Here is a 27,886-nt window from a genome sequence, read left to right as displayed (position 1 = left end):
TATTTACATGTATCACGAATCTACGCTTCCAACCAAAGCCCAGGGTTTCCTGGAAATCGAGGCATTCTACAAGACCTATGACGTACCGTTCATCTCCAATGTCAGGCATAATTGCATCCATGGATGTCTGAAATGAGGCGAGGCCTCTGCTCAGGTGACATCCGCCCGGGATCGATCTCGTGACAGCGTCTAGGTTTCGCGAATGTTCCGCGAACCCAGACGCGCGAACCAGCCCCAAACCTTCATCTCGCCCCACCACGACCGTTGAAGCAGGATCCAATGCCCAACGATGCGCAAGCCCCCGTGAAGCTCTCGTTGCCTCTCGTAAGCCCAATCTAGAACATCTGTAGATACGACACTAATGACATCATAGGAGTTCCAACAGGACATCTTCAACGAACTGCGCGAGGAAGATGAGCTCGTCCTCCTTGCGCGCGGCCTCGGCCTTCTGCGCATAGTCACGAACCTCCTCCACTCCTACGATGCCGCCGGGAATAACCTTATACTGCTCGTGGGTGCCGACGATCGCGAGAATGTCTGGATCGGAGAGGCCTTGGCTGAGCACGCAGCCGTCAGCAACGCGCCCAAGTGTCGCGGCCTGAGCCTGGTCAATACCGATCTGATGAGCGTTGGGACACGTGAGAAGATGTATGCCCAAGGCGGGATCTTCAGCATCACGTCGCGCATCCTCATCGTGGACTTTCTGTCGGGGCTACTCAACCCGGAGACGGTGACGGGTGTGGTGGTGCTGCATGCTGAGAGGGTCGTCGCGACATCTTTAGAGGCCTTCATCTTGAGAATATACCGGCAGAAGAATAAGGCAGGCTTTTTAAAGGCGTTCTCGGATACCCCAGAACCCTTCACGACTGGATTCGCTCCGCTCACGAATATGATGAAGAACCTGTTCTTGACGAAACCCGCGCTATACCCAAGATTCCACGTCGCAGTCGCGAACTCGCTCGAAGGACGCAAGAAAGCGGAAGTCATTGAGCTGGAAGTGCCAATGACGGAAGCTATGCAAGATATACAGAACGCGGTACTGGCCTGTGTTGAGGCCAGTATCAGCGAGCTCAAGAAAGCGAACCCAGGCGTGGAGATGGAGGATTGGAATGTGGACAGTGCCCTACACAAGAATTTTGATCAAATCATCAGACGTCAATTAGACCCCGTCTGGCATCGCACAACGTTCAAGACGCGACAGGTCGTCCGAGATCTGTCCCTGCTTCGTACTATCCTGCATGCCCTTCTTACTTATGATGCGGTGAACTTCAACAAGTACCTCGATACCGTGCTTGCAGCCTCGCAGCCGCCGCCAGGCTCAACAAAGCAGAACCAATCTCCATGGTTGTTCCTAGACGCGGCCGATACCATCTTCACTACTGCCAAGCGAAGAGTCTACACGGGCAAGGTATCTAATGTGGAATTAGCAAACGCCTCGAATGCTGTGCCAGAGTCTCTGCAGCCTGTCCTAGAGGAATTTCCCAAGTGGACGCAGCTTGCAGAAATTCTGCAAGAGATAGAGCAAGATGCCTACTTCAACCCAACACCGCAAGACTCGTCCAACGGCTCTATACTCATCATGTGCGGTGACCAAGGTACAGCGTCACAGCTAAGAGAGTATCTGCAGACCATGTACGTCAAGCCAGAGGGCGTTGCAGACGAGGACGAAGACGAGTACGAGCCATCAGCGAACTTCATGATGCGACGCAAGCTACGGAGCTATCTCACATGGAAACGCGACTTCAGCAAGGTCAGCGCTGCGTTATTCTCGGAGAATCAGAAGGCCATCAACACCAGTACAGACAAGAATGTTCAGAGCGGTATGCGTCAGACTTCAGGTAAACCTCCGCCTAACAAGCGGCGCCGCATAAGAGGAGGCGGAAACGCAGCGGCAGGCCCATCGCGATCTGATACAGGAGCTGTTCGGACAGCAGGAGACCGCGACGCACACATTGCGAGTCTAATGGCCGAACTGGAACCGACCGAGATCGAATCAGCACAAAAGCCTGGCGACGTAGGATTTGATCCTCTTGACAACATGGAAAGCTTCTACGAGCTCTTCGATATGAACTCTCTCATCATCGTACACCCCTACTCTGGAGACCTAGACGAGCACATCCTCGACGAGACAAAGCCGCGGTACGTCATCATGTACGAGCCCGACGCAGCGTTCATCCGGCGGATAGAAGTATACCGATCATCCCATACCGACCGAACAGTAAAAGTCTTCTTCATGTACTACGGCGGCAGCGTAGAAGAGCAACGATACCTCTCCGCCGTCCGCCGCGAAAAAGACGCCTTCACCCGCCTCATCAAAGAGCGCGCAAACATGGCCCTAACCATGAACTCGACCGCCAACCTCGCGCCCGAAGAATCCTTCCTCCGCACAATCAACACACGTATAGCCGGCGGCGGCCGCCTAGCCGCCACCACCGAACCCCCGCGCGTCGTCGTCGACGTCCGAGAATTCCGGTCTTCACTCCCCTCGCTCCTGCACGGCCGGTCCATAGTAATAGTCCCCTGCATGCTCACCGTCGGCGACTACGTCCTCACCCCGCAAATCTGCATCGAACGAAAATCCATCCGCGACCTGATCCAATCCTTCGCCAACGGCCGCCTCTTCAACCAAGTCGAATCCATGATGGAACACTACAAACACCCCATGCTGCTCATCGAGTTCGACCAAAACAAGTCTTTCACCCTGGAACCCTTTACGGATTACTCAGCCGGCAGTAGTAGCTCTTGCTCCGCCAACGGACCCGCCACAACACCAGACCTCCAATCCAAACTTGTCATGCTCACCCTCGCTTTCCCTCGCTTGAGGATTATTTGGAGTAGCAGTCCCTACCAAACGGCTGAGATCTTCGCAGAGCTCAAGAAACAGCAGGATGAGCCTGATCCGATGAGGGCGGTGCAGTTGGGGCTTGATCCGAATCAGAGTGGGGATGAGATGCGCAGTTTTAATCAGACGAGTCAGGATATGTTGAGGGCGCTGCCGGGGGTGAATGAGAATGCGGTGTCGACGTTGATGCTTAAGAGTGAGAGTGTGTTTGAGGTGGCGAATATGTCCGAGAGGGAGATTTGTTGGTTGGTGGGCACGGATGTGGGGAGGAGGGTGCATCGGTTTTTTAATCGCAGTGTGTATGAGGAGGTGCAGTGGCAGGGGTTTAGTTAGGGGTTGGGATGTTGGGAGGTAGAGAAGAGGAATCTTGGGAAGTTGTAGTCTGGACGAAGATTATGCATGCATCATTTCTATATCCCATCATGCTTTCACGAAAAGCCCAAAAGCATATAACATAAAAACATACCGAATACCCTCATGATCATCCATACGGAACCATGTATTCCCTCAACATCCCTCAATCAACCATCCGCCCGCTCGCAAGAAGCAGCATTTGAGCAGCCCGGCCCCCGCCACAGCAAAGCAGCAGCCGCAAAGCAGGAGCCGAGACAGCATGGCGGATCTGCACGCCTCCCCCTCAAATGTCGTCAATATCAATCTCCTTCTTGCCGGTGCCGTCGGCCTCGTCCGAATCGCTGTCATCGCGGTCCTCGTCGAACTCGAAACCGATGCCCTCGTCGCCCTGGTCGCCGTATGTGTCGGTCTCGTTGATCTTTGCGTTTTCGGGGAGTTCGCCGTAGGCTTTTAATGAGCGGGCTTCGTCGGCTACGACACGTTAATACCACATACGCATATAGTCATTAGGAATAAAGGATCTAGACTTACCAGAGTACTTCATAATAACATCACCCTTCTCATCCTGGTAGTCTCGCAGCGACAGCAGGATAATGTCGCCCTGGTTGATCCAGACCTTCTTCCTCAGCTTGCCGCGGATATGGGCGAGACGGCGGGCGCCGTCGAAGCACTGGGCTTCCAGACGACCGTTTCCGAGCATCTTGACGACTTGGGCGTATTCTTGGCCTTCCTCTTTGAAGACGAGTTCGCGCTTTTCGTTGTCGTTCTCGTTCTTACCCCTACGTCGGTTTTTACCTCCCTGGTAGATATGTTAGCGGGTGCATCGTGGCATGTGAGAGGAAGCGCCGCATCGCCCAGACATGGAAAGCGCCCCGTGGTGAGGTTTGGGCGTCAGGCGCTGGGAGAAGTGGCGGGGCAGCCCCTCCAAAAGAGCGCTGGACATACCTTTCCCTTGTTCTTCGGCATGGTGGGCGATAGTCGAAGTGTGTGTTGGTGTGGGTGGAGTTGTGTTTGGTGTTGGTGGCAGAAGCGTCGGCGGGCGCAAGTCTTTATGTAGTGGCGGCTCGACGGTTGTTTGCACTGTGGATTCCGACTCACTGTGGGAGCCTTCGACACTGCGCGCTAAGCCCACGTTGAGCCTAGCGCCTCGTCGCTCACCCGGCCGAGAATCAAACCATCCGTGGTCCTCGAGCCTTTTCACCCCCACTCGCTGCCCCTTCACCCTACGTCACCGTGCATACACACGAGAGGCATGGGACAGCCATGTCAAAGAATGCCGTGTACTCGCTCCTCGCCAGACAGCAGCCGCGCACCTTCAAAGTCAGCTATGCCACCGACTACAAGCACTTCATCCTCAACCACGTCGCGTCCGATCCCCAGCACCCCCTCTGCGAGACGCAGCGCCGCAGACAGCGAGAGAAGAAGAAGGAGGGACTGTGGTGGCATGCGACTACCCCCGCCGACCTGAACAAGTCCAGCTGTGTAAGAACATGGGCTAGACGGCGTCTGCGCAACGCTATCAAAGAAGAGCTGCAAGCCCGCGGATACGACGAGAATGGCAAGTTTGTCTATCCTGAGATCCGGAAGAGCCAGCCAGGTCTGTTGAATACGCTGCGCGCGGGCAACACACTGGATTTGCAGGGTAGCTTGAGGTTCCATGTCGAGCCGCCTCTGGTTCCTGCCAAGTATGTAGATGTACGCGCAGAGGCTGGCGCTGTCATAGAGGCTCTGATCAATGCTCAGAGGGGCGCAGTTGGGGGTTTCGCTTCAGCGAAGCCAACGAAGACTCGTTCTTCGTGGAACCCGCCTGCTGCTGCGCAAGAGCGTCCGCGTCAGATCTTCAAACGCGTGGCGACGCGCACGGGGTGATTGTGGCTCGCAGGCTGAATGGGCCCGTAGAGACCTGCTGAGCTGCATCATCGCTGAAGGTGAAGGTCTTATTCCGCTGCCACCGGCCAGCGATGCCCTGGCGTATGTAGTAATACATTGTTCACCAAGCGTCATAACATCCGCAATATCATCGGCGGTCGTGGATTAAAATGAAGAGGCAATGAACCTTTACTCGGAAGCACTGCGCGCAGACACATAACGACTCCTTACACGCGCCCCTGATCAGCCTCATGTCATCATGTCATCATCTCGCTTCCTACCCACCTGCTGTCACAGCTTCGGTACAAACCTCCGCACCAGGCTTGCGATCCACATGCTCGCTTTCTCTAATTGGTAAAGGAGCTTGCTCGGCCCCAGCCGTGGTTCCTAACTCCAGCACCATGGTTGGGTGGAGGTAAACACCGCTTTTCTACAGCCATCTACGGGTTGGCCTTGTGTTTACTGAGTAAGGTAATTTGTTTTGGAATGCTGGGTATGATCTTTCCGATGTGAGTATGTGAGAGTTGGCATGTGGATTGTTGCGGAATTTGCACCGGGCCAATGGGAGGTTGATGTTCTAGGTGTAGTTCTTGTGAAGGTCTTGTTGTGTTGGAATGGTGGTTTGGATGAGGCATAATCAGCATTCTTCCCTTAAGGGTAGTGCATCAAGACTGTCGCCAATGATGGGATGACTAGACGTAGCACGAAGTGTAAACAGCAAAGCGTCGCAACAGAGTGTTAAACGTTAACAAAATCAGATTCAGAGTTCACGAAGTTCTATGCAGTACGCGTCCTGACCAATCAGCCGACTTCGGAACTGAATCCGAGTTGAGGTCCGCTCGGAACGGATTGGACGGTCATCTCGCTGACCCACCATCAATGACAGCACATCCGTCGTACATCTACACATGCATGTCTTATATACAACACAACATCATTGTATATCTGCACTCAACATTGGCTTGAGATAAGCTCTCATAGTCAAGTTCATAGACATCTGTCGAACAACTCGTAATCACCAGCAGCTCGACATTCACGAAGAGTCATCACCACCACAAGCGCCTCATCATGGCATCAGAAGACGAGTTCCAGCTCTTCACATCCCTGAGATACGATCCATTGCTGCTCCAGTCAGAGGAAAACTCAAGAGCCATCTTGAACTTCGTCACGCCGTCGCCTTTCTACATGCTCGCATACCACCGAGACCGGATGGTGGAAGCCGCACAGCACTTTGACTTTTTCGAAGTCGAGAAAAGACTGAAAGACGGAAAGGCTTTGCATGAGGAACTGTTGAAGCGAGTGCAAGACGAGATCAAGAAAACAGGAAAAGATGAAGCAATGAAGGTACGACCTGCATTAGACCATCCCTACACATTACTAAGAACAACCCAGCTCCGCCTCCTCTTCGACAAAGCCGCCAACTTAACTGTGGAATGTACTCCAATACCAGCCGTCCCCCTCTCAACCCTCTACCCCCCATCTCTAGACCCCCCATCCCCATCCCCACCCCACCATCCCGCCAACACCAACACCAACACCACCACAAAACCCTTCACGCCCTCCCCCCTAACAGGCGGCGCCCTGCACCTCGGTCCCACCGACAGCCTCCCAGCCGGCGACTCCTCCCAATCCTCCCAACCCCCTCCACCCCCCGAATGGAAGATAGCCCTCGACACAGCACCCACCCCCTCCTCCCCCTTCACCCTCCTCAAAACCACAAAGCGCGAAATGTACGACCAAAGCCGTCTCCGCGCCTTACCCCCCAACCCCGCTGGTCCCGCCTACCGCGAAGTCATGCTCTACAACGAAGTCCGCGAGCTAACCGAAGGCACGCTAACGTCTCTGTACTTGTTCCGAGGGGGGAGGTGGGTTACGCCGCCTGTAGGCGTACCCTCAGGAGAGTTTTCGGCTAAGACGCTGAAGGACGATGGGGCTGATGAGGGGGAGCTACGGAAGTCTTTCGCGGGGAGGTGGGGGCATAGTACGAGGAGTGCGAAAGTAGGGGCTGGGGGGCAGAGGGGGACGAGTAGGCGCTGGGCGCTGGGAAGTGGGTTTTGTATGGAGGAGCCGGTGGGGATTGAGACTGTGGAAGTGGGGGAGGGGGTGTGGGTTAGTAATGGGGTTAGGGGGTTTGGGTTTGGGAGGGTTGTTGGGTAGACACAGTGATTGGAGATCTTGTATACGTTGCCGTATTGATTAACTGCTTATAGAAATGTTGTAAAAGAGTCTTTATAGTGGTTGTTCAAAAGTTCGAGTGAGATCAATGCTTGTTGGGTAGATGTTGTTCTTCTGGATTTAGTGATTGTATCGGAGTAGTTTGCTCGCAGGTATTCTGTTTGTGCACTTTGAGACTTGTATATTTCATAGCGACGGGAGTGGTCGGAAAGATGTGGGAGTAGTTGGAAAGATGTAGGAGTAGTTGGAAAGATGTGGGAGTAGTTGGAAAGATGTAGGAGTAGTTGGAAAGATGTGGGAGTAGTTGGAAAGATGTGGGGGTAGTTGGAAAGATGCGGGAGTGGTTACAAAGGTATGGAATTAGTTGCTATGTATGTTGCGCTTTGGGTACAACCCCTTACTGTGTCACAATACTGCGTTGACTAGACCGCATTATGCGCTCTGCTTAGGCATCGACTCCAGTCTCTCCTCAAGAATATGGTGCGCTTTGCTATCTCACTGTTTGACGTCGTCCTCACTGCTCATGCCATCCTCGCCACCTTCAGCCACGTCCTGGGTATCTTCTGCCAAGCTTGGGGTCAGTCGAATCCGTAGAGTCTGCTTCGGTGGACTCTGCTCTGGCACGACCTGAGACTGTTGACGGTACTTCTCGACGAAGACGATAGCTTTCGATACCAAAACAGCTCCTTCCCAGCCCTGATACTTGCCCGGCTCTTCAGGAAAGAAGTCTCTATTTCCGAGCAACGCATCTTTGTACTTCTCCGCCTTGAAGGAAGGGTCGTCACAGTCTGGTAGCTCAGGTTCCGGGACGCACGTATAAAGCGCGGGACAGACGCAGATTTTGACTCGATAGTCTGCTGGATTGTCGTTGGGGCCCGGGTCGTTCCCGTCCTCGGTTTGACCTTCCATGGTGTTCTTGTCGTAAGGTGCGCCAGGTGGCGGGAAAGCGAGTTTGTGATGTTGGCTTGACACAAGAAGTTCCAACTTCATCTCCATGGTGGACTGAAGCCAAGTATCGAGCTGTGGGCGCAATTTTGTGGTATCGAGCCAAGGGATGAAGCTGCGGCATTCTCTGATAAAGATACCCATCTGGCTTTTGGCCTTCTCGGGTAGTTGGTGCTCGCGGAAGTGCTTGTTGCCAATCTTGTCTAGGGTGGCCATGGTGTCTAGTTGTCGTACACATTTGAGTCCATCTGTATTCATTAGTTGATGAACGTATTAGTTGTGGGGGTGTTACTGACTGAGTGATGCAATCGACTGCCACATTTCGTGCAACTTCTCCGACTTCAATCCCTTAGTATGGAACGCTGTGTTGAAACACCATCGTAGAGCATGATTCATGAAACAGGCGATCTGGATGTTGACATCAGTAGGCATGGCCGTGGTTTTAGTGAAGCACTCAGTGAGCGTCAGGTTCCCGGTTTGTGCCACGGGGAGTCCAGTAACAGCACGCATGGCAGCCTCAAGCTTGACGGGTACCTGGCTTTCTGCGCGGAGGGATCTTGCCATGTCGTATGTGTGACAGTCAGATGCAAGCTGAGCAACATTCTGACGCCAGTCGGCATGCAGAGAACGAGCATCGTATTCGATCGGGTAGCCTTGAGATCTGGAGACCAGCTGAGGGCCTCTTAGGGTGCTGAGGAGGCATTGTAGCTGTCCGATATGCTTTGCCTTGGCTTCTAGAAGCCCTTCTAAGGATCGTATAACATCTTGATGACGCGAGTTAATTGTCAACTTCTCGGAAACGAGTGTTGCCCGTTCCAGCTCGAGATTACTGGCCACTTGGCGCAGTGCAGCATTGCTGGGAGTCGTGAGCTTCCCGATCTGGCGACGCAGTTCTGCGGTTTCTGTGCGTAGTGTGTTGTTACCCGCCTGCTCTAGCTGTAACTGGCGGCCAACATCATCGAGCCTCTTCTCAAGATAGGCGATGATCGGTGTGTGGGTTGGGTTGATGGGATCAGAGGCCGTTGTTGCTGTTGCGACGCGTCTGGGGCTCCGCGGAGCGTCGGCAGCGTTGGGGGACTCGGCTGGGGAAATAGTGCGACTAGCGCCGGCATTCGTGGGGCTTGCCTGGACTTCAGTCAGTATATACATCTTCCAACAGCACGATAGTCACCATACACATGACGGTGTTATTGCTCCTCGATCAACAACTTCATCGACGGGCATGCTTCCTGGTATCTTGGCGTCATACGGTGAGCTACCCGCGGATCTTGCGGAGCTCCTCGCCACCAGAGCGTCCTGAGCCATCGACCTGTCGTCGGCCTGTACCTCCTCACTTATAGTTCCTCCCACCCGCTCCTCTTCCTCCACTATCTTCCATGGACTTGTCTTTGTACCCCGTGGGCGACCCGCGGGTGTCTTTGGAAGCCTTTTCCGTGCGCGGGTCTCGATATCGTGTGAGGCAGCGCGCTTCTTCGCTCTCGTTGTACGCGCCGACTTCGATACTGTTAGCATTCATTCGAGACTGCGACTGCTCACTTGCATGCGAAAGCTTACATTTGCTGCTTCTATTAGACTCGCCTCGCGTATCTTCTGCCGAACTATCGCAGTACCGGTCTCGCTGGCTGCCGCAGGACCCGACCCTAAGAGAATCCGGCGCGTCTGTGCTGCAATCTCTCTCTCGAAGGCTGGGGAGAGATCGTGGAATGAGATGCCGTGCTCTTCAAACTGTTTGACGGGACCATACTGCTGCACACGCCATCTGATGGCCTCTCTGGTACGGTCTTTGCCCGCACGCTTGAACATCGTGGTCGTGTTCGCTATGAGGCTGAGATCGTGCTGGAAGCAGTACTGCGCACATGCGAATAGGAAAGCATCATCCTGAGAGGTCCAGCGGCGGTGCGCCATGGTAGTTCCGCTGGTAAAAAGGGACGCACGCCGAGTCGAGCGTCCAGGAGCTGGTTGACGATTGGGGATATCAGACCGAACTCTGTTATATCAGAAGCACACGGGGAAGAGAAGCGTGTTTTGCTGCCCCTCGTAGGTTTGTTGACTAATGACACGCGTGTCTTAGAGCGTTTGCTCCCATGCCACATCGGAATACCGCCAGAGCTCCGTGCATATTGGCCGCTCTTATCTGACGTATACGTGAGACAGACCATGCGCCTAGGCGCTGCACGTAGCCGTGGCAATATTAGCGAACGACAAGCGGAGCTGCGTTCCTGCTTCGCTCCTTTTGTTCCTGTTTCTACCTGTCGTTCTCTCGGAATTTGGCGAGATAATGCCCACCAACACTTCAGATTCCTCCGATCTCGATCGTCTCTTCCTGATCATTGATTGGGGGACCACTTACGGAAAGATGGGCCGCATCCATGTCCCCGCCGGACAAGACGTCAATTCAATCAGCAAAGATAATATCGATTATCTCCACGGATATGACGAAGACATTTGTCCCAACGACAAACACAACGATTTTGTACCCACGCATATATACTATGGTCAGGACGGCGACAAATCCTGGGGCTGGAGCGTGTCTCGACTACTGAGCACGTTCCATGAGGAAATCCACCAAAATGGTGATCGCCTTGTGCGTCTCTCCAAACTGATGCTGGACGACACCGACGCGACTTTAGACGTTCGCAACGATCTCGAAAAACAACTCGATGGCCTTACAAGAGATGGTTACATCCACGCACAAGATGATGTCATGAGTGACTACTTTACAGAGTGGTTCACTTTCGCAAAGGAGCAATCCTTCGATATGGGGATTGCGTGCCCCGAATTTGTTATCTCCGTCCCTAGTGACTGGGGCGTAACATCCTGTCATCGATATTATACGGCGATTGTCAAAGCGATAGTGAATGTGTGGAACCTGCAAGCACCACCCAGCATCATAACAGTATCAGAGCCTGAGGCAGCCGCTTCTTATTGTCTTTCCTTAAAGGGCACTGAGGTCGGAGTACGTCAGAACACCTTCTGATCACCGCGCTAAGCTGATCTTGCTGTAGATTGGATCTTGTGTTTCCGTCATCGATGCTGGAGGTGGTACTATCGAGATGATCACACTCAAGAAGACACGCAATGATCCAGTACGCTGGGAACAAATTTGTCCAATGAGCAGTAAGCTTGACAGTCATCTCAGTCATAGCCACACGATCACTAATCCAATCTAGGTGACTCTCATGGAGGTGATTCGCTGAACCGAGTTCTCCGGGACATTGTCACAAAGAAGCTGGCATCAGAATCATATCTTGGTGAACAATATGCGGACATAACAGTTCCCAGTATTGTTGCGGGTGTGGTGCAAAAGTACGAGTCCGACATCAAACGCTCATCTAGTGATCCAACGACTAAGCCGCCATCCGGATTCGTCATCCAGGGTCTCAAATCGGATCCGGCAAGAGGGCTTTTTCCTCATACCCTCAAACTTACATCGTAAGTATGTGGTCTTTGTTGAACTCATTGAAGTACTGATCTAGCAAAAGAGATGAATGGATTCGAGTGTACAAACCTGCTCATGACGGTCTGATCAAAATCATTGACGAACAACATTCCCTCGTTGTAGCCAAGGGAGAGCGCATCGATTCTGTCGTCTGGGTCGGACAATTCTCCGACAGCAAGTCGTTTCGAGCCAAAGGAAAGCGATATATGGCCACCTGGGAACATGTCCCAGAGCATACCGACGACACGGAATACTCGTAAGCAAACCATCTTTAAGTACACTTCAGAAGCAAGTAGACTAAATTCTACAAGAACCTACGCAGTCACCGGCGGTGCAGGGCTCAAAGCCCTCAAAGTAAAGATGTTCCCCCCAAATCGATTCCTGCGCGCCAGCTTCGCTATCGAACGACACCTTCCCAAACAATGGAACAGTCGAAGCACCCGTTTCTTCAAAAAACACCCCCAGCTTCGGCATTTACGTAAAGCCCATGGCGAACCGGGTAACGATGGAAAACTCTACATATTCAACTGTCTCGAATACTTCGCGCAGAAAGGAGATGAGTTTCCAGAGGGCCGGCAATACTTCTTCACGTCTACTCATTCATTCCATCTTTCAAAGCGGTGGATAGCTGAGGAGCAAATTTGGTACACGCCCAAAGGACCAAAGATATCGTGGTATTGCTCCGATGACAAAGAAAACAAGGACGCAAAAGTGCTGGGGACAATTCACTACGATTTGAGTGCACTCAAGCAGAGCGTCGGCGAAGAGCTTCGGGTTGGCTCGAAAGGTGACGACTTTTATGAGGTCACCCTGCGTGTCATGGTCGAAATGCGGGTGGACTACCCTCACACTCTCAATGTAAAGGCTAGATGGGCGCCGGAACTGACTGGAGTATCGCGGCAGGATATCGACGCGAATGATGACGTCGACGTCGACAGAGACTGCCGAGAGATGCTTGAGGGCGACGATGCCATGGCATTCGAAGGCGAGTACATCAACGTCTCAGCGGCGTTCAATGTCTCGGCCGTATGATTCAGCTGGTGCCTCTATACTATCGTGGCGAAGGCTATCGCGTTTCCTTGTACTCTCAAAAACAATGCAACATTATTTGGTATCTCGAACAGTGCTTTGATCATTCGTGTTGCGGTACATCTGGATCTCTCATACCTATCATCAAAAAGTACTGTAATTTCTCCAAACAGGTCTAGAGCCTACATAAACGTCAGGTCACCTACTTTGCAGGTTTTTGTATCGATGTAGGCTGCAAACATGGTTTGCTTTTTGCGTTGTGTGCCGATCCTGAAGTTGTGATTTGAACTCCCTCAACATTGGTTCGTCAGTGCCAAACCCGGAATTCGCCAACCATGAGTCAGATGCAAAGCTCGTGTGCGAAGAACCATGGGACAAATGCAAAGAACTAATTTTGGAATATAAGCGCCTCTTGCACATTCTAAATCTGCATCAACTCCCACTCCCAAAACCGCCTCAAAAGACATTTCCACAAATCTTCGCCAACAACATTCGACTCCACTTTCCAGAATGGCACCACTCTACAACACCCGCGAAACCTTCAGCAACACAGCCCTTTATACCTCTTCTCACATAACTTCCTCCTCCAAAGACGCCTCACCCCATGTCTGCCCAATCTGTGCCGAGCCGTGTGCCGATACAACTGCTATAAAAAGCCACCATGCACTAAAAATGCCATCATGCGACCACATCTTCGGCGCATCCTGCATCGAAACCTGGTTCGACAACGCAAGCACCTGTCCGCTCTGCCGTCAAGACTTCTTCCCCACGCATCCCGAAGAGATATCACAAGAACTAAGAGAGATGCCTGGTCTCGTTGAAGAGGCGTTGGCAGTGCTGCAGAAAATGCGGGATAGGTATCCACAGGGGCGCGACGCTGTTGACAAGATATCAAATTCGCTTGCTGGGTTTGCGGACATGGTTGGAAGGGACTGTGAGGAGAGAAATGCGAGGAAGAGCGAGAGGGGATTATTTGAGCAAAGGAGGCATCAGATGAGAGTTTGGGGCACGATGGCGGAATATCCACGGCAAGATGGAATGGTCGATGGGCAGGTACCCCCGCCGAACGAACCTGCGACCGCTCTTCCACCTCGAGCAGCTCAAATGTCGATGCGGGAATTCATCACTCTCCAAGCCGAAGCCATTCTCGCCCACGACTTCACCCATGATCTTGCGTCCGTCACCCGCACCGGACAAGTCGACCCAGGCTCGGATTTCTTCAGCATCATGGATTTAGCACAGGATGTGCGGCATCTAGCTGAAGAGCATGGCTTATTGGACGTTGCTACAGCCATTTCGAGGAGGTGCATAAGTGTCAACAGGGCTATAAGCGATGAGCAGCGACGGCTAGCGGCGCCGCCAGCTAGCATGGAGATGGTAGAGTGGCATAGGAGAGAAGAGGAGCTGAGGAGGGCGGCTTGTGTTGAGAATGGGCCCGGGAGGACGAGAAGAAGGGGGTTTTGGGGGTGGTGTCGCTGGCGCAGGTAGAGTGTTGGAGGGGTTTGTCATACCCACATTGAAGAAGGCTCGTGAGTTCGTTGAGCCTACATTAACTTGGTGAATAATTGAACACCCTAAAGCCTACATTCCTATTGGCTTATCTACTTCGCCTATTTTCATGTTAATGTAATCTGCAGCCCTGTTTAGTTCTTTCCGTGAATAGAGTAAGGCCAAGAAATTGCTATAAGAGATCAGAAAAGAAAGCAATATATCTGACCCCGCGTCCAGCGACATGCTTCTTGTCGCTGCCATATGCACCTTGAGAGCCGCATATGAATGATTAGAGTTCCTGCCTCCTCGCGTCCTTGACGGATATATTTACATTCCATTGTACACTTCCTTCCGAGCGTGTCTTCCTTGCTAGCGCCTCCAATCTACGATATCCTTCGATGGGCAAACTGAGATAGTCTGTGAAGTGATTCTGTTGCCCAGGAATGGGTTGATCCCCTGTTCCAGCTTCGAACAATTTGCGTTTCTCGTTCACTTCTCCCGCCCATCGGGCAGGGTCATAAGGCGATACATGAATCCATGGACGACCTCCATACATACCTAAAAAGAACAAGTAGCCAACAAGGTCGTGCAGCATGAACACAAAACTGATGAACTCGCCATCATGGACAATCTGGTCTTCTAGATTTGATGTGGAATCATCCTGTGGCATTTTAGAATCCTGCATGTAAGAGAATGCGTCCAGTCGCTCGGGATAGATTTCCATAAAATCTCCGATAGTGATGCGGGATATACGACTTGATTCCGACATATTGTGCACTGTCATCGCACTTAAGATTCCCGACGGCTCTTCAAGGCTTCGACTGCCTGTCTCAATGTAAATAGTCTTCGTGGTGGCTTTTTTAGCCTCGATAGGATCCACTTTTGTTAAAGGCGTATTCAGTCTCTTGTATGTCGAAGTACCGGTGGGTGCTAAATCGATTCCAGAATGCAGTCCGGTCGAGTCGGAACAGTCCAAGAGTGCAATGATCCCAGTCCGGCGAATTAGACATGGAATGGTGATGCTGAGTCCATGATTGGTCATTTCGTAAGTTGTAGGCTGTCGTTTCCGCGAGGCATTTGGCCGAAATCCAGCCGAATTCGCGAATTGTGCGGGCGAAGATGCGAAGAGACCCATGAAGCCATATGGTTGATGGCTGGGAGCCCACGCGAAGATCGTATGGTCGTTATTCTGTTTGATGATTTCGAGCTGCAACCGGTAGAAGGCATCCCGGCCCTCTCCATACAACATCGGCATGTTCACCTGTACGAGGCCGAGTAAGCAGTAGGCCTTATCCTCCTCGCGCGTTGTCACTCTACTGGAAGCCCAACTAAACTTCGCCGCTATGCTAGCGTGCTTAATTGTGGTCCGGTCAAGTAGGCATTGCTTGTTGATCTTCGTTGCGGCGAAGATTGACTCTACAAGGCTCGTCTTTGTGCCCAGAAATATCCAGTCCGAGTCGTAGAACTCTATCGTATCAGGCGCAAGAAGCTCTTGTAGCGTCCAACCTCTCTTGAACCACCGTGAATAGTGAAGATATCTGATTTCGCTGGAAACGTCTGAGATGAATGCGTAGCAGATCGCGGCGTTCCAATACCACCTGTACATTGAATTTATGGCTTCGGACAGCTCAGCACTACTTCTCTTGTCAATACAGCATGTGTCAATCCAGGCCCATTCAAACCCAGCCTGCACGGCCTGGGCGCAGCACCGCGATATTTTCGAAAAGCCGGCCATGTCTTTCGCGTGAGGTTGAGCGATATCGTCAAAGCCGACTTCATCCTTACCCCACGTATGGGACAGAATTACGTAGTCGGGTATGTTGGTGATAAAGTGACGCAACTTGAGAGAGGTAGTGTCGAGCAACCACATGGTGCGGTAGGTTGGAAGAGTGAGAGAGTATAATGGCGAGGATGGGATTGAAGTCAAGTCGAGGCAGTGCACCTAGACATGGATGCAAAACTCAGCCTCACTCGCTTGCCCACCTTCACAGGCGGCAAGCGCATTGCAGCCATTCGACAGTCCGCTCCCAGCTTTTAAGCCAGTTTGATCGATGCACAACCTTGGAAGGTGGTACTGTATTCCGTGAGATTCTTGGCGTCACCAAAATCGACTGCGCTGCACGGCGATCTACATGCCAAGAGATTCGCGAATCATAGCATCACGTGGCCTTCTCTGTCTTTCGCGCTCGAGCCTGAGGGTCTTTTTGCGAGGGCAGCTTTGGTTGAGTACATTGGGAGAGCGAGATATGGTAACGGTGGTTTGCCAGGCTGTTCATCTGAGCATCACGTGGCGAACGCCGTATCTAGGTAACCACGGCTAGTTGATGGTAACTAATCTGCCTATGGTCAAAATGAGCTTCCCACATCGAACGGTCCATCAATACCCCTTATCTCCTTCACCGCAATCCCCAAAACCACATCCCCCTCCCTCGTCCCCTGTACATCCTCAGCCTCCACATGCCCACCTCCCACAAACCTGACCCCATGCGCCCTACAAGCCTCCTCCAACTTCTCCAACCCCAACACTAAATTCCTCACAAAACAAGTATGCAAAGCCAACTGCTTAGCCTCCTGCAGTCTAAAAACCTTCAGCACCCTCCTTGTGCCAAAGCCCGGTAAATCCATCTCAGCCAGCACATCCGCGTTATCCACGAACGGCTGGCCTATGATCGCTCTGCCTTTTTCTTCTAGGCAGTCGCGCAGTGCGAGAAGGTGTTCCCGGCCGGGAGGTGGCTCCGGGATCGCGTCCTAGGTGAAAGCGGAAGGGTTGTTGGGAGGGATGGGGTAGGGTGAGGCGATGTAGGGGAGGACGGCTTCCCAGCGGGTGATGATGGCTTGGAGGGTTTCGATCAGCCAGGTTGTGTGGGGGGTTACTTCGGGGGAGGTGGTTAAGGCGCGGTGGGCTTTTAGCCAGTCGAGTTTGCGGATTTGAGAGTGGTAGGCGTCATAGCCTTTGTAGACTGCTTTTGTCTTCTTTAGTGGGGGCTGAAGGTAACTGTAGGGCGACGGCTTACCTTCACTGTAGCAGTCGTACGGCGTGGGTGACCTGTCGTCTGTTAAGATCTCGTTGCTTTGCGTCGAGTTGTTTGTTGTTGGCTGTTTTAGGTCATCACAGCCCGGTAGTGGCGGTAGTAGGTAGTCTGCGCGATTCATGGAATGATCGGTGAGGTTGGAATGTCGTAGTGCGCGAGTAGACGCATGATGCAATGAGGATTTGAGCATGAGATCGATGCTGAGGAATAGGTTATCGTACGATGTTTTGTGGTAGCTTCCCACTGCCCAGAAGCGATGATCGGGATCGAAGCGACCCATCGAGAGAGCGGAAGGAACGACCGGCACCGAACTTCACTTGTCAAGTGGGAACAAGACGCAGCGCTGCAATGAACTTTTCAAACTTTGTAGTCGATTTTTTGCAAAGACTCGCGGCATGATACAAGAGACTTGCTTATTGCTTTACAATCGTTACCATCGTTCCAAACCAAGACACGATGCAACATGAAAACGTGATAGTAACACAAAACCTAGCCCATTCACCAAGAGAACGAGGTAATGACGAAATGAGAAAAAGTAGGGAGAGAGACCGTTACGCCGTCGCTGAATGTTGATATCGGAAACATGGGACTCGTCAATCGAGCGAGTGACTAGAAACCGCTCCATCATCTGAGTGGAAATGAGATCACTCGTCCTTGGTGATCATTCTTGGGGTCGACAGTGGACGGCCGGCGAGAATGGCCTCGCGGTCTTGTCGCATGCCCTCCAGTACCCCGACGAGGCCGCCTTCCCGCATACGCTCCAGAACGACTTTCATGCCTTCACGCGCATTCGGCTGACTTCGCTGCGCACGGGACAGACCAATCTTCTCAATATTGCGCTGAAGAGCCGCGGTGCCCCAACTGCGCAGGAAGCCCATTTTTTGTGGCTGTTCCTCATCCGCAGCGTCCTCCCTTGCAGCCGCGCGCTTCTTCTTCCATGTCTCCCCGATGTGACTGTGTAGTGTGACAGAGCTTACGACGTCGGTAGTCTCACCCGAATCCTCGACCCTGGCACCTGCACCCTTGGCGCCAAAGTTGATGAAGCCCTGGCGTTGCGTGGCACCGTCCATGGCTTGCCGCATCTTCACGTCTTCGGGCACCAAGGGCGAAGGACGTATGAACTTCTGCCTCTCTACGACAGATAGCACACCTGTCCATTCCAGGTTCCGTGACTCTGTGTCCATCCATCCCTCTTTGATGTCTACGACGGACTTCTCGAGAATGTAAGTCTGCGATTCTCCGCTGGCTGAAGTGCCAAGTAGGGACCGCGGTACGAGCTTGAGGACGGCGGAGGGGACTTTGGACCGCTTTAGGTGGAGGCGGATAGTCGTCAGGCGCTGAGTCTCCGGGTCGTAGTTGCGGGCGATGGTGTCGGTGGAGATCACATGAGTGGAGTAAGGGTTCGGGTATCGGAGGAAGTAGGCGAGCGAGACGGCGGGAAACGGGTACGAGTAAGTCTCGTTGGAGGAGTAGAACTTGACCATGGTGACGTCGTCGTGATCGATTCGGAGTCTGTAGGCGTGGGTGGACGGTAGAAGGCGGGAGATATAAAATGGTATAGGTAGGAGCTCAAGGCAGCCTGGAACGCGCGGTCGTCTATCGCCGGTGATGAAGTCGCATGGTCAAGCGCATCCAGCTGTGACAATTGGACAGGCTGTTTAGTCGCGCTGGAGAGGGGTAGGGCGTCGTGTCGGGCTGGGTGGTGTGAGGACCAAGGATGGAAACGTCTGGAGCTCTCGCCATCCTGGCGCCATGACGAGATTTGCTGACCTGCATCGGCTTTCCCTCCCGTAACGCCGCTGTGGCTGGGGCGTGGCGCAGAGTGTGGCGCAAAGTGCGGGGCAGGTCTAGCCACAGGAACACCAAATTGAGGTGGGGTCCTCCGTCGCCGAATATCCAGTGACTCAGCTCCAACACCAAAGAATCGCGCCACGTAATTCCCTAGGCTAGAGTCACTCCCTCATTCACAGCCCGTCAAATAAGCTATCCGCCAACACAGCCAGCACCATGACCGAGCCCGAGCCACCCGCCGTCGCCGCCCTCTCACTCTCCGACACAGCGACACAATCCGTCTCGAAAGCGACGGAGCAAGAGATCAACCCCTGGGATGTACAAGCCGGCGTAGACGAAGATGGAAACGTCAAGCAATTTGACTATGTCGCCATCTCGCAAAAGTGGGCCACAAAACTCATAGACCAACCGCTACTGGAGCGATTCGAGCGCGTCACAGGCCACAAGCCGCACCGCTGGTTACGGCGTGGCCTTTTCTTCTCCCACCGCGATCTTGAGCTCATCCTGGACACATACGAGCGTGGCGACGACTTCCTACTATACACCGGCCGCGGACCTAGCAGTGATGCCATGCACATTGGTCACACTATACCCTTCGAGTTCACAAAGTGGTTGCAGGATGTCTTCGACGTTCCGCTGGTCATCATGTTGACAGATGACGAAAAGTTCCTGTTCAAGGAGAAGCTCAAGCAGGAGGAAGTCTACGAATTCTCGCGGCAGAACGCCAAGGATGTCATCTCCGTCGGCTTCGATGTCAAGAAGACCTTCATGTATATCGACTCCGAATTCTTCACATCCGGCTTCAACAGACACTTCAGTCTCAACACCACTGAGTTCGAGAAGCTAGTCACCAACAACCAAGTGCGCGGCGCGTTTGGTTTCGATGGTTCAACAAACATTGGCAGCAATGCATTTGCAGCTAAGCAATGCGTTGCCGCTTTTGCCTCATCATACCCCTTTATCTGGGGTGAAGATCACACGACCTACAAGCGCTCGAAGAAGCTTGCTTCCATACCCTGTCTGATTCCCTGCGCTATTGATCAAGATCCGTACTTCCGCCTGGTTCGTGAGAACTGCCACAGAATGGACCTCCCCTCGCCCAAACCAGCCCTCATACATTCCAAGTTTCTCACTGCATTGCAAGGTGCCGGTGGCAAGATGAGCGCGTCCGATGCCAACTCTGCCATCTTTATGAGCGATACACCAAAGCAAATCAAGACCAAGATCAACACCAAGGCTTTCTCTGGTGGCCAAGAAACACTAGAGCTCCATCGCGAGAAGGGTGGAAACCCCGATATCGACGTACCGTACCAGTACATTGGATACTTCGAAGACGATGACGAGAAGCTCACGAAGCTAGCTGAGGACTACCGCAAAGGCGAGCTATTGACTGGCGAGATGAAGAAGGAATGCGTAGACACCATGACTGTGTACGTTAAGAAATTCCAAGAAGCGAGAGCCAAGGTCACCGACGAGATTCTCGACGAGTTCCTCCGCCCGCGGAAGTTAGAGTGGAAGGGTAATCCGAACCCTACCAAGCCCAAGCTCGAGCAGCCGGCACAAGACACCGAGAGCGGGGTTCCTTCACTGGACGCTGACGGAAAGCCGATGACCAAGAACGCCATGAAGAAGGCGGCCAAGATGGCTGAGGTCGAGCGCAAGAAGAAGGAGAAAGAAGCCGCTGCTGCCGCGAAGCAGTGAGTATACCAAAACTTGAATCTTCGTTGAAGAGATAGATGCACGATACCAATATGACCGAGTCACGTTCACCTGCAGCCTATTCTCAGCTTTCCACGGGTGTAATGATTGTAATGTTCCAGCGCAGGATACTACCCGGGCCGTTTCCTGATGTAACATCACGCATTGTTTCGAGAGCTATGCTAACGGGATTTAGAAATTGCTAACCTTAGAAGTATCACCGAGCGCATTAGCCAGATCATGACGTGAAGCGCCCCAGATGTCTTCAGTGCTCCCGCTCGGCGCTTGTTAGTTTATGGGTTGAGCGACATGGGAGCGGATCATAATGTGGACCGTACCACTCTCCATACTTTACCCCAGTGGTACGCCGGTCGCGTGCTCCCGTCCGGCCCGCGACGGCCGACCACAAAGCTTGTATCTGCTTCACAGTAGACCGGCGTAGGAGTCACTTCAACCACCGATAACCTGTTCTGCCTAGAGCCGCCGAGTTGTCTTCGAGTCACGATGCCTTCAAGTTTTGATCGGCATTCTACTCCAGCTGGCTAACGTCTTAGTTCGAGGACTCGTCTTCCGCTCGCTCGCCCTTATGTGCTACCTTTCGCCGCTGCCTACCCCAAGTGTCTTCTTAGTGCACTCAATCTCGGGTTCTGCTGAACATGGCTCGCTCATTTGAGGTCATGGGCATGTCATCCCGTCCGGTCCTAATCAACCTGCGTCCCATTCCCTCGTGACCCCGCGGTCTTCTTGACTCCGCATCCCCGCGCGTGCTCTATATGTCAAGTGTGACAGTCATCACCCCCATCCGTGACTGGCGTACACTTCCTTCTCCTATCCCGACTTCCTACAAGTATTGCTGTCGCTCAAACTTCTACACAAGACGATTCATACCATAGCATCATGGTGTCAGCCATGCAGCGGAAACGACATGGTGTCGTCGACTTTGATCAGCAACTTGTGGAGCAAGGCCAATCAGACACACTAAGTTTCGACAGCTCAGACGACACCCTCACCTCCCTACCGACGATATCGAAGCTCGAATCGACGGATGCGATACTAGAGAGAACGACTACTATTGCCGAAAGCAACAACGAAGCGGAACGATCAATGTCGCTTCGCGAAGGCATGCGCCTATACCCCAAAGCAATAACATGGTCCGTGTTACTATCGATGACACTCATCATGGAAGGGTTTTCTACTATTCTCGTACCCAATCTGTTCGCAATGCAACCGTTCCGGAAACAATTCGGCACATTACAATCAAATGGCTTGTACGAAATTAGCGCTGACTGGCAAAGCGCACTTGTGAACGGCGGCCTGGCAGGGCAGATCGTAGGGCTTTTTGCTACAGGAATACTAGCCGAGCGAATCGGGTACCGATACACACTCATGGTAGGGTTGGTGGCGATGAGTGTGTTCATACTCGTGCCCTTCTTTGCCACAGGTAAGACGGTTCTGTTGATAGGACAGTGTCTACTTGGTATGCCTTGGGGCATGTTTCAGTGCATATGCACGGTGTATGCTGCGGATGTATGCCCAGTCGCCTTACGAGCGTATCTGACTACGTATGTATCGATCTCTCTATATCTCCCAACTTTCGCACTCGGTTCATTCAAATGAAGCTAACAACGTCAAGTTATGTCAACGCATGTTGGGTCCTCGGCCAACTAGTAGCATCCATCGTGATGCGCGGCATGATTAACAACACCACCACATGGTCCTACCGCATACCCTTTGCGCTACAGTGGATCTTTCCAGTGCCAATCTTCTTCGCCGTTTACTTCGCGCCTGAATCGCCTTGGTGGCTCATACGACAAGATCGCCTTGTGGATGCGATGAAGACGATGCGTCGGCTGCGCACACAACCAGCAACCATGTCGGACGATGAGTTTGACAAAACTCTGAACGGTGCAATGGAGGCTATGATACAAACGAACGAGAGAGAAAAACAGGCGCAGAGTGGCACAAGTTACAAAGACTGCTTCAAGGGAGTTGACCGGCGTAGGACCGAGATCACGTGCATGGTTTGGATTATCCAGACGCTGTGTGGCAGCACCTTCATGGGCTTCTCCACCTACTTCTGTAAGTCGGCCAACGTCGCACGATATAACAAACGCGGCGTAGACTAACTCCATCTAGACGAACAAGCAGGTCTCGGCTCTTCCCACGCTTTCACCCTTTCACTAGGCCAATTCGCCCTCGGCCTGGTCGGCGTCTTCATATCTTGGGCTCTCATGGCACACTTTGGGAGGCGCACACTGTACCTCTCCGGACAAGTCATGACTTTTATGTTCGTACTGCTCATCGGGACTCTAGCGTGTATACCACACCGCCACCACATCGTCACCGTCCGCTCAGCGGTAGTAGGCACATCCTCTCAAGTCGGGAATCCACATCCTACGGCACTCAACTGGTCTATCGCAGCACTACTCCTCGCCTTCACACTAGCCTACGATGCAACGCTTGGGCCCATATGCTATGCCCTCGTCTCGGAAATCCCTTCCACGCGTTTGAGAAGTAAGACGATTGTTCTGGCGCGCAACTGCTACAACATCTCAGGCATCGTCACAAATATCATCACGCCACGTATGCTCAATCCTACGGCGTGGGGTTGGGGAGCTAAAGCAGGCTTCTTCTGGGCAGGTACAAGTGTAATTGGTATCTTGTGGAGTTGGTGGCGGCTTCCTGAACCAAAGGGAAGGACGTTTGGAGAGCTGGATGAACTGTTTGAGAGGAAGGTTGCCGCGCGCAAGTTCAAGACTACGGAATTTACGGTTGGTGGGGCAATGATCGCGAGAACGGAGAAGAGTAGGGTATAGGAGCATGGAATATTAAGAAGAAGGGAGTGGAAGACGCTAAATAAAGCATGTAACGAGATTATGAATATTTGTTCACGCGTTTGCGAGTCGAAGCCAAGTGGAAGCCAAGATGTATTTAGAGCAATATCGCACGTTTCTCTGAGAGGTTAAATGGTTAAGCAACTATTGTTACTTTTGTAAATTGGAGTAGTATTGACAACATTGAAGTAAACATCGCAGTTTAGCTGTCGCTGCAGTCACGTCCACAAGAGATTCGGTATGCATTAACCAGGTTCATCCATCACCCAATCGTGAAAATCAAATCACCCCGTGCATTACCTACTGAAGGCCGCGTATTACCCAATACAGGTGGGTACAAGGAGTTGGGATCGAACGTGATACTACTAGAGTTCGTATTCAAAACGGCGCAACAGTATCAGCGTCACTATAGTATACGTTTAAGCATAAGCCAGTCTCTCCTCCGTCCACCCCGGCCTCAAGTACTCAGAGTCGAAGTTCGAGCTCCAGCTACTCTCAATAGCATACTCCTGCACGAGCTGCACATCAACCTGCGCACCCTCCTCTGACTGCGCCCACACACTCAAACCAATGACATTGTCACCGGAGTAGTTGAGAATACCCGGTGGAACAGGGAACTTGATCTCGTTACCGACGTACGGGTTGAAGCGCGCGTATTGGTAACCATTGACGAAGAGCTGCGCACGGATAGTCTTTGAGCCGACGGCATTGAGGACGAAAGCGAAAGAAGCATCGACTTCAGCAGGTACGTCAAGAGGGATGGTTGTACGGTAGAACTTGATATCTGCGCCTTCGAAGCCAGTGGATGGTGAGCCAGATGCCCATTCAGAGTCGTCGAAGCCGGGCAGATGCCATCCGAGACGTTCGGCTGTGAGGCCGCCTTCAGCAAGAGGACCGCGTACAGGGTCGAGCAACGCGTCTTCGCCACCGGCTTCACCGGCAATCTTCCAGGATGTGAACTCTGCGCCTTCGAGAGTGGCACGGAGGATACCGCGGGGGTCGGTAGCACCGCCGCGTAGATCGTGACCGGTGTTGTCCTGTGCGACAAGCAGAATGTTGGTGCTGTTCTCGTAAACAGTGGCATTGGCGAAAGACAGTGTCATGTTGCCAATGCCTAGGGTGGTGTTGCCCAACCACGATCCGACCAACTCACCGTTCAACCATGCGCTCCAGCCAAAGGCGAGGCCACCCTGAACGGAAAGCTGCACACCGGTGGCCGCGCCGTCGAAGTATCCGCGGAAGAGATGGAAGCTGTTGTGGAAGCCATACTCGTCAACGTAGAGAACAGGCAGGGTGTCGGGCTTGGTAGGGTTGGGGGTGTTGGTGTGGTCAGCGACCACCCAAGCAGCACCGCTGTCATCGTACTCGGGCATCTTCTCTGGGAGTCCTTCATTCATCTTCCAGTTGCCTAGAGTCGGAAGGTTGATGGTGCCGTTGAAAGTAGCGACATGTGCCTTCAAGCTACCGTAGGATGTGCGTGAGGTTGCTAGTTCCTTCCCGTTCCATGATAGTGTCTTCGCACTGCCAGTGGCAAAGACTTCAATGTCGGTGCTGTTCATGATGTCACCCTTGAGAGCGAGACAATCAGCATCTAGAGCTACACTGCGGACGAGGTATGGGCCCTGGACCAGCACGGATTGGTCGACCGGTGCGAAGGGATTGTTCGAGAGATTAGGGGCCCAGAAGAGGTATGCAGTGGGTTTGTCAGCGACAACAACCTTGACACCGTTGTCAAACTGACACACATTCATGCCGGAAACCTTCTGAATGTTGGTTGTTAGACCGTGAGCTTCGGCATGGAAAGTCGCGTTCGAGCTGGTACCGCTGCTGACTAGGGAGCCCTTCGTAGCACCCTTGACGTGGAACTCAACAGACTCTCCGACGCCAGTCGACAGTACCACAACTGGCTTGTGATCAACCATAGCATATGTGAGAACCTCAGCAGTAGAGTAGGTCAAGGTGTTGTTGCCCATGGCGAAGTCGGTGACAAGAATCTTGGACTGATGGCCGTCGAGAACAATGGAGCCCGCATGCTGAGGAATAGTCAAGTTTCCTACGGAAGTGCTGACATGTAGCTTGAACGATTCCTTGGTGGCAGACGAAGACGTGGAGTGAATGGTGACGTAGAAGGCAGCGTTGGTAAGGGGGTTGCGGAGCTCGCTAGCCTCGACCGCCGGGTTTGTGGAGTATGAGCTGGAGTTACCGAGACGGTTGGTGACGGTGAGATCATCAGCAACGCGGGTGAACATAGCCAAGTTCTTGGTCTCGTAAAACTTGGCGCCGATCTCACGGTTCTCGCTGATGGGACTGCTGTAGTCGTAGGAAGTAGCTGTGACTGGAGCAGCTAGAGCACCCCAGTTCGTTCCTCCGAACATCATGTACAGCGACACCGCGGTAACACGCTGAGAAATGAGGTTGCGATAGAACAAGTTGGCGAAGTCGGCTCCGATATCAGCAGGGCAGCCTCCCTCAGGTCCACCCCATGGGTTGTAAGAGCCACCCTGGAATTCCGGGAAGAAGCTTGGCTGGGTAGGAGATACCTCCACGAAATGGTCGTAGTAGTCGATGACCTGGTAGGCTACGTATTCTCCGTTGGTACCAGTGCACTCATCCAGGTTGCATGACCAGCACGACGGGTAACTGTCCAAGCCAGCAACATCGACGTTACCGACAGCGCCAGGCGCATAGTCTTTACTCCAGCTCTTGGTGTTCATGTTCGGGTCGTTGTGGATGAGAGGGACATCAATACCGTTGGCTCGTGCAGAGTCTTCTAGTGCTTGCATGTATCTCCCGGCAGCATCGTTGGGGATCTTTTCATCACGGTCGTTCCATTGCTCGCCGTACTCGTTTTCGATCTGGTAGACCAGTGCGTTGCCACCCTTGGTCACGAGATGCTTGGAGGTGAGTTCGGAGAACTTGGCGAAGTAGGGGTCCAAAGCCTGAAGATATCTTGGGTCGTCGTCTCTTAGCTTGCCGTAGGCTCCTGTCGTGAGCCACAGTGGAAAGCCTCCGGCGTTGGCTTCAGCGTTGACATATGGACCTGGCCTCGTGATGACATACAAGCCAACACGTTCCGCAATCTCAAAGAGCTTCGTGAAGTCATGCGCGCCGCTCTCAAAGTCCAGGGTCTGGTTGTTAGCACTGTGGTAAGCCCAGTTGCCGTAGAACGCGAAAGCCGTGAATCCTGTTCGTTGTCAGCATCGGCTCATAGTACGTGGCGAGTTGATGAATTTACCCGCCGCCTTGATCTTCTCCAATAGATCTTCCCAAACCTCGTAGACTGGAATACGCCAGTAGTGAATCTCTCCACTAAAGACGAATAGGCGCTTCCCATTGACCTTGAAGGAGTAATGGTCCCATTGTACGACATCGTTTAGACCATTGTCGTGTAGTGGCCATGCACTGGGTGTGTTGTTTTGAGCATTGACACCAGATCCATTGGGTAGAGTTGCCAACGAAGACAGAGCCGAGAGCCACGAGAGCCCTACGAGAGTCTTCATGATGGATGCAGGATGGAGATGTCGAGGCCAATGAGCGCTGTCGCCGTTGTATCGGACATGATGAGGGTATAAGAGCACTACGCAGGTACCAAGCCCCAGTCTACCCCGAATTGCGTACAAGACACTAATGCCGCGCTATGATGGAATGCATTGTGGATTGCGGGGATGTCAAGGTCGTCTCAATGGTGGAATTGAGATGCCCATGCTCGGACGCTGGGCTAGGGTGCGCCGAGGCCCGGGTAAACGTTGACGACTTCGCATCGGCGGCGGGCGCATTGCGCAGATAGGTTAGTACCACGGACATTCTACATTGTTTCCGCTCGGTCATGATGTTGAGCAGGAAACCGGGAGAGAAAAGGAAGTTTTGCGTGATCATGACCTGCGTTGAAGAACTTGGGAACGGCGGTTGATCCCAAACAAGTTCGTTCAATTCTCATTCCCGGCATGGACCGGTCGACACCGCATCTTCGGCATCCGCGACGATGCATCAATCAGAGGCATCCATTGATGAGAAGTTGAACATCGGATACCCAAGCTTTTGTTGTGAGATGGCATGTACATGCTGATGAAGAGGAATTCGTGGGTGGCGGTGTCAGGAAGCTCGGGGTAATGCAGCCGAGCTGTTCTATCCGCGTCTACTTTGCGCGAAACGTTTGGTGTTATCTCAAGAATTGATCTTTTGAATATACAGCGCCACGACCGCGATGAGTAAACAAAGGATACACGTGTGTTCAAAATGGACATTGGATGTGATTAGAAGATGCCGTCGCGTTGCCTCAGGAGTAGCTTCCCTACACTAGTGCAAGCACTGACGCTTAACGCGCTAGCTAGAAGAAAAGCGCGTCTACGCATGTGTGCTCACCCTTCCACCCCGACACGATACCTAG

The 27,886-nt window shown here is 52.8% G+C and overlaps 12 protein-coding genes across 12 annotated transcripts; 6 read left to right on the top strand and 6 right to left on the bottom strand.

Annotated features, from left to right (window-relative positions):
- Positions 1 to 7: 7 nt before the first annotated feature.
- Positions 8 to 3,175, top strand: J4E85_011152 (uncharacterized protein; the record flags this gene model as incomplete). Its single annotated transcript, XM_051475355.1, has 3 exons — positions 8 to 125; positions 194 to 324; positions 374 to 3,175. The coding sequence occupies 3 exons, from the start codon at positions 8 to 10 to the stop codon at positions 3,173 to 3,175; spliced, it is 3,051 nt and encodes a 1,016-aa protein (XP_051320802.1).
- Positions 3,176 to 3,479: 304 nt separating this feature from the next.
- Positions 3,480 to 4,162, bottom strand: EIF1A (Eukaryotic translation initiation factor 1A; the record flags this gene model as incomplete). Its single annotated transcript, XM_051475354.1, has 3 exons — positions 3,480 to 3,667; positions 3,728 to 3,995; positions 4,142 to 4,162. 3 exons carry the CDS (start codon positions 4,160 to 4,162, stop codon positions 3,480 to 3,482), a joined length of 477 nt encoding a protein of 158 aa, XP_051320801.1.
- Positions 4,163 to 4,459: 297 nt separating this feature from the next.
- J4E85_011150 (uncharacterized protein) lies at positions 4,460 to 5,065 on the top strand (the record flags this gene model as incomplete). The annotated part of the gene is made up of 1 exon (XM_051475353.1): positions 4,460 to 5,065. The coding sequence occupies one exon, from the start codon at positions 4,460 to 4,462 to the stop codon at positions 5,063 to 5,065; it is 606 nt and encodes a 201-aa protein (XP_051320800.1).
- Positions 5,066 to 6,133: 1,068 nt separating this feature from the next.
- On the top strand, positions 6,134 to 7,095 carry J4E85_011149 (uncharacterized protein; the record flags this gene model as incomplete). Its single annotated transcript, XM_051475352.1, has 3 exons — positions 6,134 to 6,409; positions 6,458 to 7,035; positions 7,068 to 7,095. The coding sequence occupies 3 exons, from the start codon at positions 6,134 to 6,136 to the stop codon at positions 7,093 to 7,095; spliced, it is 882 nt and encodes a 293-aa protein (XP_051320799.1).
- A 640-nt stretch (positions 7,096 to 7,735) lies between these two features.
- Positions 7,736 to 9,365, bottom strand: J4E85_011148 (uncharacterized protein; the record flags this gene model as incomplete). Its single annotated transcript, XM_051475351.1, has 3 exons — positions 7,736 to 8,433; positions 8,482 to 9,310; positions 9,333 to 9,365. 3 exons carry the CDS (start codon positions 9,363 to 9,365, stop codon positions 7,736 to 7,738), a joined length of 1,560 nt encoding a protein of 519 aa, XP_051320798.1.
- A 75-nt stretch (positions 9,366 to 9,440) lies between these two features.
- J4E85_011147 (uncharacterized protein) lies at positions 9,441 to 9,988 on the bottom strand (the record flags this gene model as incomplete). The annotated part of the gene is made up of 3 exons (XM_051475350.1): positions 9,441 to 9,505; positions 9,536 to 9,707; positions 9,740 to 9,988. 3 exons carry the CDS (start codon positions 9,986 to 9,988, stop codon positions 9,441 to 9,443), a joined length of 486 nt encoding a protein of 161 aa, XP_051320797.1.
- Positions 9,989 to 10,463: 475 nt separating this feature from the next.
- On the top strand, positions 10,464 to 12,656 carry J4E85_011146 (uncharacterized protein; the record flags this gene model as incomplete). The annotated part of the gene is made up of 5 exons (XM_051475349.1): positions 10,464 to 11,141; positions 11,191 to 11,302; positions 11,356 to 11,617; positions 11,662 to 11,880; positions 11,936 to 12,656. The coding sequence occupies 5 exons, from the start codon at positions 10,464 to 10,466 to the stop codon at positions 12,654 to 12,656; spliced, it is 1,992 nt and encodes a 663-aa protein (XP_051320796.1).
- Positions 12,657 to 16,892: 4,236 nt separating this feature from the next.
- J4E85_011145 (uncharacterized protein) lies at positions 16,893 to 17,456 on the bottom strand (the record flags this gene model as incomplete). Its single annotated transcript, XM_051475348.1, has 1 exon — positions 16,893 to 17,456. One exon carries the CDS (start codon positions 17,454 to 17,456, stop codon positions 16,893 to 16,895), a length of 564 nt encoding a protein of 187 aa, XP_051320795.1.
- Positions 17,457 to 17,820: 364 nt separating this feature from the next.
- Positions 17,821 to 18,660, bottom strand: J4E85_011144 (uncharacterized protein; the record flags this gene model as incomplete). The annotated part of the gene is made up of 1 exon (XM_051475347.1): positions 17,821 to 18,660. The coding sequence occupies one exon, from the start codon at positions 18,658 to 18,660 to the stop codon at positions 17,821 to 17,823; it is 840 nt and encodes a 279-aa protein (XP_051320794.1).
- A 523-nt stretch (positions 18,661 to 19,183) lies between these two features.
- J4E85_011143 (uncharacterized protein) lies at positions 19,184 to 20,668 on the top strand (the record flags this gene model as incomplete). The annotated part of the gene is made up of 1 exon (XM_051475346.1): positions 19,184 to 20,668. The coding sequence occupies one exon, from the start codon at positions 19,184 to 19,186 to the stop codon at positions 20,666 to 20,668; it is 1,485 nt and encodes a 494-aa protein (XP_051320793.1).
- Positions 20,669 to 21,562: 894 nt separating this feature from the next.
- J4E85_011142 (uncharacterized protein) lies at positions 21,563 to 23,481 on the top strand (the record flags this gene model as incomplete). Its single annotated transcript, XM_051475345.1, has 3 exons — positions 21,563 to 22,227; positions 22,299 to 22,744; positions 22,802 to 23,481. The coding sequence occupies 3 exons, from the start codon at positions 21,563 to 21,565 to the stop codon at positions 23,479 to 23,481; spliced, it is 1,791 nt and encodes a 596-aa protein (XP_051320792.1).
- A 437-nt stretch (positions 23,482 to 23,918) lies between these two features.
- On the bottom strand, positions 23,919 to 26,999 carry J4E85_011141 (uncharacterized protein; the record flags this gene model as incomplete). Its single annotated transcript, XM_051475344.1, has 2 exons — positions 23,919 to 26,683; positions 26,735 to 26,999. 2 exons carry the CDS (start codon positions 26,997 to 26,999, stop codon positions 23,919 to 23,921), a joined length of 3,030 nt encoding a protein of 1,009 aa, XP_051320791.1.
- Positions 27,000 to 27,886: the final 887 nt, after the last annotated feature.

The sequence above is a fragment of the Alternaria conjuncta genome (assembly GCF_024043145.1).
Source record: "Alternaria conjuncta strain BMP 0040 chromosome Unknown scaffold_31, whole genome shotgun sequence".
Taxonomy (NCBI): Eukaryota; Fungi; Ascomycota; class Dothideomycetes; order Pleosporales; family Pleosporaceae; genus Alternaria; species Alternaria conjuncta.
Note: the sequence above shows the minus strand (reverse complement) of the source record. Positions and strands in the feature narration are given on the sequence as shown.